At 52.3% G+C, this 18,806-nt stretch overlaps 1 protein-coding gene across 1 annotated transcript in view; it reads left to right on the forward strand.

Moving 5' to 3' along the window:
- Nucleotides 1-18,806, forward strand: part of UMODL1 (uromodulin like 1) — a 72,359-nt gene that overhangs the window by 50,584 nt on the left and 2,969 nt on the right. Inside the window, exons 16-21 of the mRNA XM_055373635.2 lie at nucleotides 1,469-1,788; nucleotides 4,980-5,125; nucleotides 5,644-5,880; nucleotides 6,430-6,589; nucleotides 8,486-8,570; nucleotides 16,240-16,442. Of these exons, the coding sequence (XP_055229610.1) occupies nucleotides 1,469-1,788; nucleotides 4,980-5,125; nucleotides 5,644-5,880; nucleotides 6,430-6,589; nucleotides 8,486-8,570; nucleotides 16,240-16,421 (1,130 nt within the window). The 3' untranslated portion in view covers nucleotides 16,422-16,442. The remainder of the gene's footprint in view (nucleotides 1-1,468; nucleotides 1,789-4,979; nucleotides 5,126-5,643; nucleotides 5,881-6,429; nucleotides 6,590-8,485; nucleotides 8,571-16,239; nucleotides 16,443-18,806) is intronic.

Consider the following 18,806-nt stretch of genomic DNA (forward strand, 5'->3'; position numbering starts at 1 on the left):
GCCTTATCTCTCCGAGTGCTAGCTCTGATATCCATGGAGAGAAAATACACACATACATGAGGTGTGAACGTGCAGATGCTGAGCGACCGTCTTGTGACACACGCAGCCGTGGGGCACGCGACACGGGAATGTTGCCTCTTGGCCACTCTTTCCACCCAGCTCTTTTCCTGTTAAACGGGGTCCTAGTGGATTTAGCACTGACCCCACGATGGCCACTGCTATCCAGGAATCTGCGTCAAGTGAAGGGAGGTGGACATTTTTACCAGTGAGTGTGGTATCCGGGGGGCTATAGAACGTGTCCTGCTTGAGGTAGAATCAGGAAGCACAGAGGAGGCTAAGTTGCTTCAGTCCGGTGAGTGTGGCCAGGGAGGGCTTCCTGGAAGTGGTGTCTTGAAGCTGGTCTTAACGGATAGCTAAGATGGCACCCAGCAGGGAGGGCAGGGCATGGTGGGTAGGTGCCATGGTGAGAACAGAGCTGGTGATGGGCATGATCTCACATGCAGGGACCTGCAGGAGATGGGTGGCAGAGAGCGAGAAGCAGGCTGCCCAGGGAGGCGGGTGAGGCAGCAGCCAACTGTGAAGTCCTCAGCAACGGTTTGGACTATGGCCCAGAGACAGGAGTGAGCTGGGTGGAGCTGCAGGGTGCTGGGGCTGGGCAAGCCCCACTCTGAGATAAAAGAAGGCACAAACCAGGCCCACAGATGATGGAGCCACTGCTGAAGGAGGGTGGAGGGCACATGCGGAGCTGTGTCTGGGGTCTGCTTCCATATAGACCACCCCGAGAACAGGTGGGTGGATTGGAAACCTTTCCTGGCCCCTTGTTCTCCTAGGCATTGAAACTGAACCTGCTCTGGGGGCAAGAAGGGAGCTGGAGTGGGAAGTTTGGGCACAAGGACCTCAAGAGGAGGCATCATTACCCCATCTTAGAGAATAGACTCAGGGCTCTCAGGGCAGAAGACTCACCCTGTATCCACTGGCTTGGCACATCCCCGGCATCAGGTCCCTCGGTCCTTGGCCCTCGGGGGCCCATGGTGAGCCTGGATCCCTGAGCTGGTGGAAATGTGCAACATGTGCATGTGTGCATGCGTGTGTGTGTGTGCACGTGTGTGCGTGCGTGTGTGCATGTGTGTGCATATGTGTGTGTGCACGTGTGTATGTGCGTGTGTGCATATCTGTGTGTGCATGTGCGTGTGTGCACGTGTGCGTGCGTGTATGCATGTGTGTGCATATTTCTGCGTGCATGTGTGTGCATGCACGTGTGTGTGTGCATGTGCATGTGTGTGTACGTGTGTGTGCATATGTGTGCGTGTGTGTGTGTGCACGTGTGTAGTTGTGGCTGGAACATGCGGTTCCCAGGTGTGGCTGCTGCAGAGTGCAGGGCAGCTCCAGTCTGCTCCTTACCCCTGCCCCTCCATGCCAACCCCAAACACAGAGCCACTCTTTGCCTTTTCCTCCTTGTGCCTTGCAGGTGACTCTCCTGGCAATGAAACCTGGGCCACCAGCCCAGAGAGGCCTCTCACCACAGCAGGGACCAAGGCTGCCTTTATGCAAGGCACCAGCCCCACCCCCCAAGGCCTGCCCCAGCGGCTGAACCTGACCGGAGCAGTCAGGGTGCTCTGTGAGATCGAGAAGGTGGTTGTCGCCATCCAGAAGCGCTTCCTGCAGCAGGAATCCATCCCCGAGTCCTCGTTGTACCTCAGCCACCCCTCCTGCAACGTGAGCCACAGCAATGGCACACACGTGCTCCTGGAGGCCGGCTGGAGCGAGTGTGGGACCCTCATGCAGAGCGTAAGACCAGGAGAGCCAGGCTCAGGATGTACACTAGGGCGCAAGGGGCTCTAGGTTACATGGGCCTCGATGTGGGAGGGCCAGGCAAGACTCTGCACCCCGAGGGGAACCCAGCAAGGGGGTTCAGGACAGGGTTGAGTTCTCAACCAGGGACCAGCCTGCACCCCAGAATCGGAAGGGAGCTGTGAGTCCACCCAGGAGGGACTCTGGTGCAGAGTGCTGGGGCAGGCTTCAGAGTCATGGCTTAAAACTCCTCCCTGCACAGACAGGATGAGAGGCGGTGGGACAGGAAGAGGCAGGAAAGCCAAGGAGTTGTGTGTGGATATGAGAGTGTGTGTGTGTGAGTGTACGTGTGTGCATGTGTCTGAATATGTCTGTGTATGTGGGGGTGTGCATGTGTGTGAATGTGTGTAAATGTGTGAATCTGTGTGCGAATGTGTATGTGTATATGCATGGCTGTGCTTGTATGTACATGCGTGTGTGTGTGCATGTGTATCGTGTGCTTGTGTGCGTGTGGGTGTGCATGTGTGTATGAATGCGTGAGTGTGTGAATGTGAGAATGTGTCTACGTGCATGTGTGCATGCGTGCGTGAGTTGAGCATGTGTGGATGCGTTTGTCCATGTGTGAGTGTGTATGTATGGGTGTGTGTTTGGGGGGCATTGGATGGCATTAGTCAGAACTGCCCTGTCGGAGGGACTGTGTTCCTAGTGAACATTCTCTATTTCAGGGTCCTGGATGGGCTGTGGGGCTCCCGGGACAGAGGGAGCCCAGGTGGGGAAAGTGGGTTTTCCTGGCCTGAGGCCTTCGCACCTCCGTGTACACAGATGGGCTCTGGCGCCTCCCCTTGCGGGTGACTCTGGGCCAGTGGGTCCTGGGTCTACTCTGAGCCTCTAGTGTGTGGCACCCACGAGGTAGCCGACCTGGCTTCAGGTCCTGCTTCTTCCCAGGGTGCCTCTGTGTCACAGCGAACGCTCCCATGCAGGCCCTTGTTCGTCTCCAACCCCACTTGGCCACATGGAGCACAAAGGCTTCGTGTTCAGGGCCCTGCTTGGGGGACAAGAGGAGGGGAGAGCCAGCACCTTCCACCAGCTCAGCCCGGTACTGGACACAGGGGCCTGGGCCGCATGGGCCTGGGAGTGCAGGGTGGATCAGGGAAGCTGCATGGAGGGGCCGGCGGCTTCAGAGGGAGCCCGTGCCGGCTCTGGGTTGGGGAAGTGGCCTTCTGGGAAGGGGCTCGACCTAGAAAGGAGGCCAGCATCGTTCCAAGGGTGAGTGAGAGAGCTGTGAGTGTATCCAAGGACCATGCCGGGGGTGGCTAGATGAGGGAGGCTGGAAACCATGGCAGAGTTAAGAGTCTGCCTGAGTGGTTCTGGCCAGGTGGGCAGGGATGGAAGGGTGGACTCGTGGGCAGGGTGGGGTGTGAGGCCTGGTGGGAAAGGTGGGGCTGTGGATGGAGCTGAGCAGGGAGCAGTGCCTGGCCTAGGAGCCAGGGCCAGAAGGCTCTCCTAATGGGGACATTGTCCTCATCGGGAGCTAGGCAGGAATGGTGGTTCCTGGTCGTTGGCAGGAACTCTGGGCCCTGCACTTCTGTCCCTCAGGACCTTTGAGCAGTCCAAGGCATTGCATTCTAAAAAAAAGGGATTGGGAGGGGTGGTGCCCTGAAACCGCCATGGACCTGCTTGGCTGAGAGTTCTACATGCGTGATGATGTTTAGTCCCTTAGCGACCGCATGGGTCAGGCATCATCATCCACGCTCTGCGGCTGAGCCCTGGGTGCTCGGCAGGGTCCATGGGAGTTCAGGGTCAAAGTCACCCTGACGCCGAGAAGCAGCCCCGTCCCTGTGGCTTTGCCTCTTGAGGAGCCTTGAGGGGGTGCTGCTTCTGGTTGGGGCTCTGGACACACTCCTTAGTGGGGACAGGGTGGCCTCTGGCACTGGATGGGGCAAAGCTGTCAGATGAAACCCAGAGTCCTGGCATGGGGTGTCAATGTCTGGGAGCCGACAAAGTGGGAACCGGGTGGACGTCCTGAGCAGGAGGCTGGGACATGGACCTTGGGGCTGAGTAAGGAGCTAGCCCTGGGGAGCAGAGGCCAGAAAGCCCCAGGGGCTGAGGGATGAGGCGGGGAGGTGGGGCATAAGGTGATTCCACGGCGTGGAGCCTGCTTGGAGCCTGGAGCTGGGACTGAGGGTGGCCAGGAAGCTGAGGGATTCACGTGGACGCCTCCGAGGCCATCGCAGAGCACAAGCTTGCCTGGGAGGCACAGCTCACTCTGCCGAGCTCATTCCGCCCCCTCGGGGGCTCTTCGGATCCTCCCTGGGCTGAAGGAGTGACCTGCACTGTTTCAACAGCTACAAAACCTTCCTCACCCTTCAGCCCCTCAAACGGCACAACTTAAGCAGAACTGCCCAGAATTAGTTTTCTCCCTCAAAGCTTCTTAGACGGCCACCTGGAGGCCGAGCGTTGGCAGCAGGGGGGTGTCTGCAAGGGGGATGGGCGGTGATCAGTGGCTCCTGTGGCTTCTCGGCAGCTTCCCTGGTGAGGGAGGTCTGGGGTGAGAGGTGCACGTGGGCCGGGCCACGGCGGCATCCTCAAGCCTATGCAGGGCTCTTGCAGGGCTGCGGGGCCAAGTGGAGAGGCTGAGGGTGCAGGACAGCCTGCCCGGTGCTCAGAGCACCACCCACACAGCGGCAGCTCCAGTGGAGAGACAGCGCCTCCCAGGACTGGGGCCCTGGGCAGAGCCTGCTGCCGGCAGCTCCATCTGTGTTTTTCTGAACCAGACCAATGCTTGGCTTGATTATTAAATGCAGCAGGGTTTGGGGCATGTTGAAAGAAAAGGGAATTTGTCTCTGATGACTCACCCAGTCCCTGAAATCCACAAGAGCTCTTGATGGTTTTTGACACTTGTCAAAAACTAAGTTTCCCAGAAAGACTTATTTGTGCAGCTGCCATGGAATCCACACAGGTTCAGGTGCTGCCTCCTCTGGTCAATAGGGAATGAGCAGAGGCCGAGCCCTTAGGCTCTTAGGCAGTTTATGGTTGGGAGAATCGCCAGGGTCTCGATGCTGCTGGGGAGAGGCTTTAGAGAAGAACCCCCGTCCCCCGTCCCCCCAGCACCTAGAGCCGTGGCCCACAGCAGGGCGTGGGGGGCCGGATGGGGCCTGGGAGCTCCTCATGCTCCGCTTTGTGCTCAGAACGTGACGAACACCGTGGTGAGGACCACGCTGAGGAACGACCTGTCCCAGGAGGGCATCATCCACCACCTGAAGATCCTGAGCCCCATCTACTGCGCCTTCCAGAATGACCTGCTGACATCCTCCGGCTTCACCCTGGAGTGGGGGTAAGGGAGAAATGCCCCGGCTGCACCACAGCCCCATGCCTCCAGACCACCTGCGCTTTGAGAGTTCTTTAGGGTGTCAACCACTTAAGGACCCTTCCTTGAGACGGAATATACAAATGGGTGTGGCCCGGCTGCTCCCCAAATTTTGTTCCCTCTTCCCACTCAGGGTTAGCCAGAGAAGGCCAAATATGTCCCGTGGCCAATCCCATGGGATGGCCCCACTTCCAGTGAGCCACCGGCAGGCCGCCACCCGAGCCTCCATCAGGCACCACTTTTTCTATAATAGGTGGACCCCCCACCTTCCACTGAGTCTCCACCTATACACTGAGGGAGGCAACCCCTGGACCAGCCAGCCCTGAATAAATGGCCTCCAAGTGCTCTCATCTGGCGTTGAGGGGGTCTTCTTGTTCATTTGCACGTTCCTCTGGAGCTGTGTTTTAGGGGAGAAGTGGGAATGGGAGGGGCCACAATAATGCACCTCCTGAAACATGCCTCCTGCAAGCTGCTGCTTCTTGCAGGGTTTACACCATCATCGAGGACCTCCACGGCGCTGGGAATTTTGTTACCGAAATGCAATTGTTTATCGGAGACTCTCCCATACCTCAGAATTATAGCGTGTCTGCCAGTGACGACGTCAAGATCGAAGTGGGGCTCTACAGGCAGAAAAGCAACCTCAAGGTGGTCCTGACGGAGTGCTGGGCAACCCCGTCTAGCAACGCCCGGGACCCCGTCACCTTCAGCTTCATTAACAACAGGTAGGGCTCAGGAGTGCAGGCACCCCCATTCAGCAATGCCTGGGGCTTTATTAACAATAGGTAGGGCTCAAGAATGCAGACATCCCCATCCAGCAATGCCCAGGGCTTCATTAACAATAGGTAGGGCTCAGGAGTGCAGGCACCCCCATCCAGCAATGCCTGGGGCTTTATTAACAATAGGTAGGGCTCAAGAATGCAGACATCCCCATCCAGCAATGCCCAGGGCTTCATTAACAATAGGTAGGGCTCAGGAGTGCAGGCACCCCTGTCCAGCAATGCCCAGGGCTTCATTAAGAACAGGTAGGGCTCAAGCGGGCACTGCCATTGCCTGGCCTTGCTGTGTGGCCAGCTCTGGGCTCTGCAGGATTTCCAGGCAAGTGCTGTCATGGACCTGGGTTTTGGGGAATAAATAAGGTGCCCGGTCCTCGACTTCCACGGAGCCTGTGGAATCTGCGAGTGTCGTCAGATGAAGTCGTGAGTAAACTCATCTGAGAACAAGGACAGTGGGGCTTGCTGACAAGCAAGGAGTCCCATTTCCTCTCTTCTCAGCTGCCCCGTGCCCAACACATACACCAACGTGATTGAGAACGGCAACTCCAATAAGGCCCAGTTCAAGCTGAGGATCTTTTCCTTTATCAACAACTCCATCGTCTACCTGCACTGCAAACTCCGCATCTGCATGGAATCCCCCGGGGCCACGTGCAAAATCGTAAGTGTTTTTTGGTTTTCTAAACGTTTGGTTGGATTCACGTTCCTTATTGTTATGGTTCAAGGCTCTGTTAATAAAAGCCTAGGGCTCGAGTGGCTCGGGGCCAACCTCTGGGAGGAGTCGCTGTGCCTGTCCTGCAGACTCCGCGTGTGAAATGGTATTTCCACAGCAGGCAGCCCTTGGACGGAGGACTCATGTGGACTGGTGGGCATTTCCCATTTCTCAATGGCTGAGCTAAGTTCCTTCTTGAGGCCATAATATTCAACTGGCTGTCGCATCGGCACTGCCTTGCCATGATACCTAGTTCTTCTAAGGTGGTTTATAGGTGTAAAAATATTTTTTAAATATTATTTTTAACAACATTGATGGAACATACTAAATATCAGCCACTCTGTTATTTAATAAAGTTTTTTCCCCTTTCCTTTGTTCAACAATCATGCAGGGATAATTTTACATTCCTGTTTCCTTAGACTTTTGAATTTGAAATATGCTTTGTAATCCTGAGGTTTGAAAACTGTGCTTTATATCACAGACAAGTACATGAGGTTCCCACATGTTGGTCGCCTGTTGTCTGAGGCAGGGGGCAGCTTAGGGAGCTCCGCTGCTTTTTGCTCAGTGACCGAATGCTTCTCTCTCCTCGGAGGGAGTGCTTGTTCCTGCTCTCATCTGAGCACGCGTCGCAGAACGAGGCTGTTTTCCTGGGTGACCAAGCTCTGAGCGTCTGCAGGACATGGATAGAGAAGCAACACAAGGAAGGCTGATTCTGTTCGTGTCTGTTTTGCTCAAACACTAGATCTTCCTGAGCAATGGGACAGAAGGAACCTCAGGTCCTAATGACAGCGGGCTGAGGGCCACACACGAGGAGCCTGCCCCTGGTTCCACTGGAGCCTCAGAAATGACAGGAGCACGGACGGCCACCGCCAGGCTTCGTCTCTGCAGGGAGCGGCTGGCTCTCAAGTTCTCTACAAGAGAATTCTTTACAAGAGGAGCGGCACACAGTGTGTTTTTCAAGCTCCTTTAGGATGGATAGATAGTGTATGAGCTTTCCAGGCTGCTGTAGGAACGTACCACAAACTGAGCGGCTTAAACAGTGGAAACTTACTGTCTCTGTTCTGGAGGCAGGAAGTCCAAGATGGAGGTGTCAGCCGGCTGGTTCCCTCTGAGAGTTCTAAAGGAAGGATCTGTCCCAGGCCTCTCTCCCAGCTTCTGGTGGCCTCGGGCGTTCCTTGGCTGGTAGACGGCATTTGCCCTGTCTCTCTCTGTTGCCTTCCCTCAGTACACATCTATGTTTGTGTCCAAATTTCCCCTTTACAGAGGGACACCAGCCATAGTGGATTAGGGCCCACCCTGATGACCTCAGCTTGATTATCTGTTTCCAAATAAGGTCACATGCACAGGTGCTGGGATTTAGGACTTCAATCCCTTTTTGGAGGACATGTTGCAGCCCATCTCAGGCATCTAGTGAGCAGATCCCACCATGTCACTGAGCCAGGCAGTCTTTTTTGTAAGGCAAAGGTGTAAAGGGGAACAAATGGCTGCAGCAACCTTTGGAGAACACAGAGGGACTCTGAGGGCTGTGACCAAGACACAGTCCTCAAGGGACCCAAGGAAGCAGCTCTAGCAACCAAAAGCAGCTCAAGGGGTCTTCTCCAGCCTGCTGCTCTTGCAGACCTCACCTCCTTCCCCGCTGATGCCTGGGCCTGCCTCTTGTTGCACCGGGACCCACCACCCTGGTCTCACCAGGTCTCCCACTCCTCTGTCTAAACTCAGCCCCCTTGCCTTGCAACTTCTAGCAGGATAAAATCGCATGCATCACATTAGCATCCTTGACAGTAGCTCCTTTCTCATAAATGTTGTTCAATTAATTTGATGTTTCTCTTCTTGGAAAAAAAACAGAATTGCAATAACTTTCGGTTGCTGCAAAATAGTGAAACCTCTGCCACACACCAGATGTCCTGGGGACCCCTCATCCGGTCTGAAGGTGAGTTGATGACTTGGTTTAGACAATGAAAGAAAAGATGCAACCGATTCCTTTTCACCAGCATGTAAACAAAAAAGCAACTGTTGTGAAATGCAGAACTCTTGAGAGACTTCTAAGAGGCTTATCATAACAGAAATACTAATAGTTAGTATTCACTGAGAGCTGCTACGTGTCAGCCTGGCACTAAGTTCTTTATGTGCAGAATGTAATATGCTCCTCTCAGCAACCCTATGGAGCATAAGCTATTACCATACCCATGCTACAAATGAAAAGACTGAGGCTTCAAGAGGCCAGGCACAAAGTTACATAATGAAATGTTTTGAGCTGCATAATATCAAGCTGGTGAAGTTTTCTGACACTGGGTAAATACATCCAGTGGGCTGTTAAGAGATAAGAACTCAAACTATAATCAGGCCATGTCAACTTGTGTGTGTGTGTGTGTGTGTGCACGTGTGCACACAAATGTGCATGCACAAGGAAAAGCTGTTTTATTCAAAAGATGCAAAAAATGGCATGTCTGTTCCCCCTCAGTTTAAAACTTCCATCAGCCAATTACATTGCATGTATTTTCAAAACCCCACATCAACTTTCCAGAAAAACATTTTATTTTCTATATGGTCCATCATCTTATTTTGAAAAAAAAAACACATTGGTTTGGGGAAAATTGTGTGCTTTGGGTATTAAGAGAGAAACCGCTAGTTGTCCCGTAGTATCTGTTCTCCTCCCCTTTCATAGAAATAGTGTCCCCAGGTTTTGCTGGTACATGGCTGCCAGGAATAAAAACTGTAATTCCAACCTCCTGGGAGCTAAGTGTGGCCGTGTGAGTAAGTTCTGACCAATAACATATAAGTGGGAAAGTCATGTGACAACTTTTAGAGGTGCACCCTCCTTAAAAGACGTTTGTGCCTACCCTCTTCCTCTTTCTTCTTTAGGGCTGTGGGGCCCAGTCCTTGGAGGGATCTGGCTTCCCCAGGACACTGTGGGCAAGTGGCCAAGGCAGGCCTGGGCTCTGACCTCCACTTTTTTTTTTTTTTTTTTGAGACGGAGTTTTTCTCTGTCGCCCAGGCTGGAGTGCAGTGGCGCGATCTCAGCTCACTGCAAGCTCTGCCTCCTGGGTTCACGCCATTCTCCTGCTTCCTACTCAGTCCCGAGTAACAAGGACTATGGGCACCCACCGCCACGCCTGGCTAATTTTTTGTATCTTTAGTAGAGACGGAGTTTCACTGTTTTAGCCAGGATGGTCTCAATCTCCTGACCTCATGATTTGCCCGCCTCGGTCTCCCAAAGTGCTGGGATTACAGGCATGAGCCACTGCTCCCGGACTGACCCCCACTTTTATGACAGAAGGAAAGAAACTTCCATGTCCTTTAAGCCACTGCTATTTTGATTTTTTTCTCTTGCTTGCTGCTGAGCCTAATCCTAATTGGTTTTCCTTTTTTTGTTGTTTTTTTCCCTAATCTTGATGACCCTCTCCCTTCTCTGTCTTTCCCTGTATGAGAACTTCTGGGGTTTGGATGTAGGGTGTGAGCCAGAATCTGAATGCTGCTCAGGTCTTGGCCATGAAGCTGGGGAACAGGAGGAGGGAGGTCTTGGCCATGAAGCTGGGGAACAGGAGGAAGGAGGTCTTGGCCATGAAGCTGGGGAACAGGAGGAAGGAGGTCTTGGCCATGAAGCTGGGGAACAGGAGGAGGGAGGTCTTGGCCATGAAGCTGGGGAACAGGAGGAGGGAGGTCTTGGCCATGAAGCTGGGGAACAGGAAGAGGGAGGTCTTGGCCATGAAGCTGGGGAACAGGAGGAGGGAGGTCTTGGCCAGTGACTCAACTGCTGGTTCTCATTTAAAGCATTTGGGAAACTAAAAAAGTAGACACAGGTCCCAGGCCACACCCCAGGCCCCTGAGCTGGTCATCAGGTGACTGTTGGTCAAGGTGCTGGGACAACCTGCTTCTCCTCACTCTTCATTTTCTTAATTTCCTGGGAAGAACGGGTCAGCCTATTTCTTTCACCCTATAAGAAATAGCATATGTGTGAAATATGTTCTCATTAATAGATAATGTGTTCTTTCATGAATAGAAATTAAACTTCCTCCTTCATTCATTGATATCATAGGGAATGTCATGACTAGGGGGTGAAAAGCACTAGACTTGGACTTGGGACACCTGAATTTGATTATAGGCTCTGACACTTATGAGCTGTATGGTTCATCCATCATCCACCCATACATCTATCTCATCTTTCCATCTATCATTTTTCCATCCATCCATCCATCCCTCTACCCATTCATTCATCTATCCATCTATCATCCATCCATCCATTCATCCCTCCACTCATCTATCATCCATCCATCCATCTACCCATTCATTCATCTATTCATCTATCATCCGTCCATCCATTCATCCACTCATCTATCATCCATCCATCCATCTATCCATTGGTCATCCATCTATCCACCCATTCATTCATCCATCTATCCACCATCATCCATCCATCCATTCATCCAACCATACATTCATCTGTCATCCATCCATCCATTCATCCCTCCACTCATCTATCATCCATCCATCCATCTATCCATTGGTCATCCATCCATCCACCCATTCATTCATCCATCTATCCACCATCATCCATCCATCCATTCATCCAACCATACATTCATCTGTCATCCATCCATCCATCCATCCATTCAACTATCATCCATCTATCCATCCATCATCCATCTATCATCATCCATTCATCCATCTATCATTCATCCTTCTGTCATCCCTTCATCCATCCATCCATCCATCTATTCATCCATCCATCCTCCATCATCCATCCATCTGTTCATTAATCCATCCACCCACCCATCCATCCGTCTATCCATCCACCCATTTATTCATTAATTCATTCATCTACTATGTGTCAGATACTCTGATTTTTCTTTGCAACATGCCCTGCCTACCTCATAAGGTTGTTGTGAGTGTCTAATGGTAACTAAGAATTCTTTGTGAGGCTAAGATTTGTGAGGTTGAAACTAGGCTCCCTGGATTCACAACTTGGCTCTGACACTTAATAATTTTGTGGCTTTGTGCATGCTGCATATGAATTGTGCCTTATTTTCCTCATCTGTGAAAAGGGAATAATAATAATTCCTACTTCATAAAGAGCCTGGCCCATAGAAGTTATTGAATAAGTGCTACTTTTCACTTGTAACCAGTAGAGCACTACACTGGCATAACCAAAGCAGGAAGCACCAAATGTAATAAGGGTGTAATTGCTCACATTCAAGAACAAGGACTGTAAATATTCATGTTGTTCAACATTCTTTCTCATTGTGTTAGTAGCTTTTGTTTGATCTATGACTATCATACAAATACACAGCAAAATCATTTAGACACATGGAATCTCCCAGTTGGTGGGGACTCGGCTGCATTTTAATAGTGTATATTAACAGAAACACTGTTGGAGACTGCAGAGATGAGAGGAGGCTGGCAGACAGGTTCCTCAGGACCTCACCGCTATCCGCGGCCTCTGAGCTCCCACGCTCTGTCCCTGCCATCACCATCACCTCCATTTCAGGGAAGAAATGAGAACAACTGAGAGATTTTAGGGAATGTGCCTAAGCTCACACAGCTGGTACCTGCGCGAGCTGGGCCTGCGAGTGCAGATCCAGGCTGCTCATAACCCGCTCTCCTCTCTCTGTCTCCTGGGGACTGAGCTGGCTTCATCTTGAGGCTTCCCTCCACCCCAGCCCTCACATCACACTCACGATGTCTTGGCACCACCACAACAAAGTCCCACAGCCTGGGTGGCTTGAACAAGAGAAATCTGTTCTCTCTCAGTTCTGGAGGCCAGAAGTCCAAAATCAAGGTGCTGGCAAAGCCACAGTCCCTCGCAACATTGTAGGGCCGAGTCCTCCCTTGCCCCTTCCTCGTTTCTGCTGGATGTGCCCAATCTTTGGTGGACCTTGGCTTGCAGCTGCCTCCCTCCAGTCTCTGCCCCCGTCTGCACATGGCCTTCTTTTTATAAGGACACCAGTCATGTTGGACTAGGGGCCTGTCTACCTCAGTGTGGCTTCATCTTAACTACTTGCACCTGCAACAATTCCAGTTCCAAATAAGGCCATGCCCCACAGTACTAAGGGTTAGGATTTCAATATATCTGTTTTTTGTTTTGTCTTGTTTTGTTTTGTTTTGTTTTGTTTTGTTTTGTTTGAGACAGAGTCTCACTCTATTGCCAGGCTGGAGTGCAGTGGCATGATCTCGGCTCACTGCAACATCTGCCTCCTAGGTTCAAGCGATTCTCCTGTCTCAGCCTCCAGAGTAGCTGGGGCTACAGGTGTTGTGGGCCACCACGCCAAGCTAATTTTTGTATTTTCAGTAGAGATGGAGTTTCACCATGTTGGCCAGGATGGTCTCGATCTCCTGACCTCATGATCTACCCACCTCGGCCTCCCAAAGTGTCAACATATCTGTTTTTGCAGGGGGTGAGGGGTTCACAATTCAACACATAGGTAACCCTGTATATTGACAGTTTAAGAAAGAATCCATTTGGGCATCTTCCCCGAATGTCTGCCACCGACAAATAGTACATCAGCATGATAATTTTTGCATATTCAGTTTTTGGAACTCCTCCATGGCCTTTCTTTTCCTAGCTGGCCCACTTATTTCACATTCATGAGCATGTCCCTGTGCTAAAAGGCCAAGAAATTTCGAGGATAGTGTCCAGGGAGTGCTCAGTGTCCCAGCAGGAAGGGCCTGGAGCAATTACTGTAGCTGCTCAGCAGTGAGGAGACAGGCGGTGGCTGAGCTGGAACTCAAACCCCTGGAAGGTCCCTGTTTCCTCTGAACCCGGGTTCTTTTTTAATTTTTTAATTTTTAAAATTAGTTAATTAATTAATTTATTTTTGAGACTGAGTCTTGCTCTGTTGCCCAGGCTGGAGTGCAGTGGTGCGATCTCGGCTCACTGCAGCCTCTGCCTCCCGGGTTCAAGTGATTCTCCTGCCTCAGCCTCCTGAGTAGCTGGGACTACAGGTGCGCACTACCAAGTCTGGCTATTTTTTTTTATATATATATTTTTTTTAGTAGAGACGGGGGTTTTACCATGTTGGCCAGGATGGTCTTGATCTCCTGACCTTGTGATCCGCCCGCCTCAGCCTCCGAAGGTTCTGGGATTATAGGCGTGAGCCACCTTGCCTGGCAATTTTTTATTTTACTTTAAGTTCTGGGATACATGTGCAGAACGTGCAGGTTGTTACATAGGTGTACATGTGCCACGGTGGTTTGCTGCACCCATCAACCCATCATCTAGGTTTTAAGCCTCACACGCCTTCTTCCCTTTCCCTCGCTGGGTTATATCCCCCTTTACAAAAGCAGCCATTGCTGAGTCTCAGCCGTCATTTAAATTTCCCCCGCATCATGGCCTGACATGTGGTCCGACGGTCACGATGCATACACAGCTTACGCCACACGCATGGAGCCTCCCTGAACGGGGAGATAGATGCCCTGTTTGGCAGGATGCCTCACCAGTGGCTGCGGGAAATTACCATCCACAGTTCTCAGGGCTGGCTCTCCACTTCTAGCTAATCTGGCCATGGGGAGTAACCATTTCTGGACTTTGGTGTCAGTCAGTGGGCAGCACTGGCCTGTGGACCCCCTGTGGCCAGCCCTGAGCTAGTGGTTCAGTTCGGAGCACACAGCTGCAGGTCACAGAAACCTAGCTGGAGAGGTGGCAACTGAACAGGGATGGGTCTTTCCCAGGGCTGAGAGTCCAGGGCCATTCCAGGCTGCAAAGGGCCAGCAGGAGCGGGTCTCCTTGGTCTTTCTGCTCCGCATCCTCAGGGCAGCACCCCCCCTTGTGCTGGCAAGGTGGCCCGTCACTCGAGGCCCAGGAGGAAGGTCCACTACAGAGCCCCTGGGGGCTGGATTTAGTGGCCATCGTGATTTAGGAGTTGTCTGGGGAAGTGGCCGGCCGGGATCTGGGGGCCTCGGTTGCTTGGGGAGGGTGGAGTCACTTTGGCTGGAGGGGGGGAGGTGTTCCCTGTCCCTCTCTCTGGAGGAGGGATGGTGTGGTTCTAGCTGGCTTATGTTCAGCACCCCAGGGATCCCACAGTGCCATTGTTGGATGGCTTTGCTGATGGTGACGCTCCATGCTGTTCCCTGGGGGACGCACAGCAGCGTCCACTCTGGGCAGACTGCCCGGAAATCAATACAGGGAATGAAAATGAGATCTCAGATGCTCCTGGTTGCACAGAAAGGCTGTTTCCAATGCAGACCTTCCTGATATGTGGGGATGAACACCCTGAGATGGAGGGGACTGGGTGGTGCAGGATGTGGCTGTGACCTGGCTATAGACGCCCTTGACAACGAATTATACCTACACACGGTGGGCAGAGGGTCACATCTCCCCCTGAGCTCATAGGGGCCAGCCAGAGAGCCAGCAGGCAGCTGGCATCTTTCTCAGGCAGCACAGTTTTTAAAAAATTAAACTGAGATGAAATTCACGTAACCTCAAGCTACCTGTGTTAGAGTAAACGACTCAGTGGTGTTTAGTACATTGAGAGTGTTTTATAGCCACCAACTCCATGTAGTTTCAAAACATTTTCCTCACCGCAAATGCAACTTCATACGCATGAGTCCGTCCCCATCCTCCTTCCCCCTGTCCCTGAAAGTCACTCGTTTGCTTTCTGTTCAGTTCTGGGTAGTTCCTATGAACAGGGTCATGTTATCGGTGCCTCTTGGGCCTGGCTTCCTTCACTCAGTGCTTTCACTCAGCATGACATCTTCGAGGTTCATTTACGTTGCAGTGGGTCAGCGCTTTATTCCTTTCATGGTTGGGTCATGTTCCATTGCACGGTGGGGCCACAATGTATGGATCCATTCACCTGTTGGTGGACACTTAAGTTGTTGCCACCCTTTGGCTGGTGCTGTGAACAGGGGTGTGCAAATAGCTGTTTGAATCAGTTGTCACATCTTTTAGGGTCCGCACTCTGTTTTTCTTTTTTGTTTTGTTTTGTTTTTTCTTTCTTTTTTGAGACCGAGTCTTGCTCTGTAACCAGTCTGGAGTACAGTGGCACAATCTCAGCTCACTATAACCTCCGCCTCCTGTGTTCAAGTGATTCTCCTGCCTCAGCCTCCCGAGTAGCTGGGACTACAGACATGCACCACCACGCCCGGCTAATTTTTGTATTTTTAGTAGAGACAGGGTTTCACCATGTGGGCCAGGATGGTCTCAATCTCTTGACCTTGTGACCCGCCCGCCTCGGTCCCCCAAAGTGCTGAGATTACAGTCGTCAGCCACTGCGCCCAGCCCACACTCTCTATTTTTTAATTGCTCCTCTGGGTCTGGGGATGGCTCATTCCTCTGTGTTGTGGAGCCTGTGTGGGCCCAGACTGTGTGTCCATGCAGGGAATCTGACTGGGCTCTCCCCCTCCCACCAGGAGGACCTGCTGGTCCCGCGCAGCCCCACCCTCATGGCCCAGGCCTCCCCAGGCTGCGCTGTCCTTACTGCAATGCTGTCCTGGGCTTGGACACCTTCCTCGGCTTTGGTAACCCACAGGCACACGGGTGCACACGTGGGCCTTGCATTCCCCGTGCTTCAGATCCATCAGCCCCGGATCCGGGTGGAGGGCTTGCTCTATCGCCTTCCTCCCGTTTGCGCAGATCTCTCACCTGTGCCTGTCTCCTCCCCGAGGTGAGCCTCCACATGCAGAAGCAAGCCTGGGTGCCGGTTATGTGGTCCTTATTGTGGTGGCCATCTTCGTGCTGGTGGTGGGAACAGCCACCCTTCTGATCGTGCGCTACCAGAGAATGAATGGGAGATACAACTTTAAAATCCAGTCCAACAACTTCAGCTACCAGGTGTTCTACGAATAGGAGGCGCAGGCTGACAGGAAGGTGGGTGTGGAGTGGGGTGGGAGGTGCAGGCTGACAGGAGGGTGGGTGCAGAGTGGGGTGGGAGGTGTAGGCTGACAGGAAGGTGGGTGTGGAGTGGGGTAGGAGGTGCAGGCTGACAAGAAGGTGGGTGTGGAGTGGGGGCATCTGTTGTGCATGTCCTGCCTTGCCATCCATGGTGATGGGGACGGCCAGCAGGATTCAGCCAAGGGTAGATATGTGTGTGTCTGTGTTTTGTGGCCCTTTACGGACTGTGCAGCCTCCCTTCTGAAAAAGCAACCAGGAGCAGGCAGAGAGGGGAAACTACAGGTAGGTTGGTGAAGGTTCGATCGCTTCACACACCCACTGGACTGGCTCCACGATACCAGCGGCAGTGCTATGTGGGTGACCACAGGACCCAGGGGCCCACCACAAATCCCGTCTCTGCCACCCACTCTCTTGACCGCCCGGGCAAGGTCCTGAGCCTCTTGGTGCCTCGGTTTCATCATTTGTAAAAGAAACCATGGTAACATTTCCGGCCGCGTGGAGGGTGTGAGATTTAAATGGGAAGATGCCCAAGAGGCCCCGCTATGGGGTCTGACGCCCTCAATTGCTGGTGGATCCTAACGATGGTCCTCGGCCGAGTGTCCCTGAAACCTGGTGCTCATAGGGATTGTCACGTGTGGTGTGGATGCCACAGCGGACCCCCCACACCTTGCTGCTCATGCCCGCAGCCCCGACTTATGTATGACCTTTTGAGGCTGAAGATGCTTCTCTGATCTGCCCTGTGGACTTTTGTTTTTCCTGGGCCTGCACATAGTTCACCACAAATGAATAACAAGCATTATGGAGGGCAGTATGGTTAGTATAAACCTTCAGTGGGAAACGCCAAGACTGGGACTTTTGTAAAGATTTTCAGATTTTTTTTTTTTTTTTGAGATGGAGTTTTGCTCTTATTGCCCAGGTTGGAGTGCAGTGGTGCGATCTTGGCTCACCACAACCTCCACCTCCCAGGTTAAAGCGATTCTCCTGTCTCAGCCTCCTGAGTAGCTGGGATTACAGGCATGCGCCACCACACCCAGCTAGTTTTGTATTTTTAGTAGATACAGGGTTTCTCCATGTTGGTCAGGCTGGTCTCCAACTCCTGACCTCAGGTGATCCACCCGTCTCGGCCTCTCAAAGTGCTGGGATTACAGGCGTGAGCCACCGTGCCCGGCCAAATTTTGAGATTTTTCTAAAAAACGAACATGCCTGTAATCCTAGCACTTTTGGAGGCCAAGGCAGGAGGATCGCTTAAGCTTAGGAGTTCCAGACCAGCCTGGGCAAGATAGAAAGACTCCATCTCTACAAAAAATACAAAAATAAGCCGGGTGTGGTGGCACACACCTGTGGTCCCAGCTACTTGGGAGGCTGAGGTGGAAGGATCCTTGAGCTTGAGAGGTGGAGGTTGCAGTGAGCCGAGACTGCCCCACTACACTCCAGAGGGAAACCCTGCCTCAAAAATAAATAAATACTAATAAAAGAAGAAGAGAAACAATCACAAGGTTTATCTGGCAGCATGTGAGACTGCTGACTCCAAATGCTGTAAGGGAAGCATGGTGGCTTCGGCTTCTGGGGAGGCCTCAGGAAACTTACAATCATGGCGGAAGACCAAGGGGAAGCAGGCACATCTTCCATGGCTGGAGCAGGAGGAAGGGGTTGGGGCAGGTGCTACAGATGTTTAATCAACCAGATCTTATGAGAGCTCTATCACGAGACAGCAGCAAGGGGATGGTGCTAAATCATTTACGAAGGATCCACCCCATGATCCAACCACCTCCCACCAGGCCCCACCTTTAATATGGGGATCACATTGAACATGAAATTTGGGTGGGGATACAGATCCACACCATATCAACTGCCCACCCTCTCAGCCAACAGGAGAACAAGGAAAGACGAGAGGCCAATTTTCCCTCGATGTTTTAATTTCAAGGAGGGGGACACCCAGCATGACCCAGCACCAACTCACCAGCTGTCCTTAGAAATCTAGTGGGATAGTGTTGGCCTCATCGCTGGGATTCACATCTTAAATATTAAGTAAAAGGCACTGACATTTCCTCGTAACTCTATCTAGGGAGGTGACTGGTCTCTAGCACTGGCCTCGTCTATGCTGTAAGGGTTCTGAGACCCCAGAATCATGCGCATGTTAGTTACCAGGAGTCCTGGCAGGAGAGACGGGAAAGACAAAGCTAACACAAGCGTCCTCCTCACATGGGCAGAATCACATCCACAAGCGGGTGGCGTTTTCTTTGAAGTTGCCCAGCAAGGGCAGCATGGAGTTTGCCTTTTGGAAACGTGTGCTGTAGTCTGGGCTTTGCTGGTGACCTGGGAGGATTGGCTTGAGTTCTC

The sequence above is a fragment of the Gorilla gorilla genome, chromosome 22 (genome assembly GCF_029281585.2).
Source record: "Gorilla gorilla gorilla isolate KB3781 chromosome 22, NHGRI_mGorGor1-v2.1_pri, whole genome shotgun sequence".
In the NCBI taxonomy this organism is placed as follows: domain Eukaryota; kingdom Metazoa; phylum Chordata; class Mammalia; order Primates; family Hominidae; genus Gorilla; species Gorilla gorilla.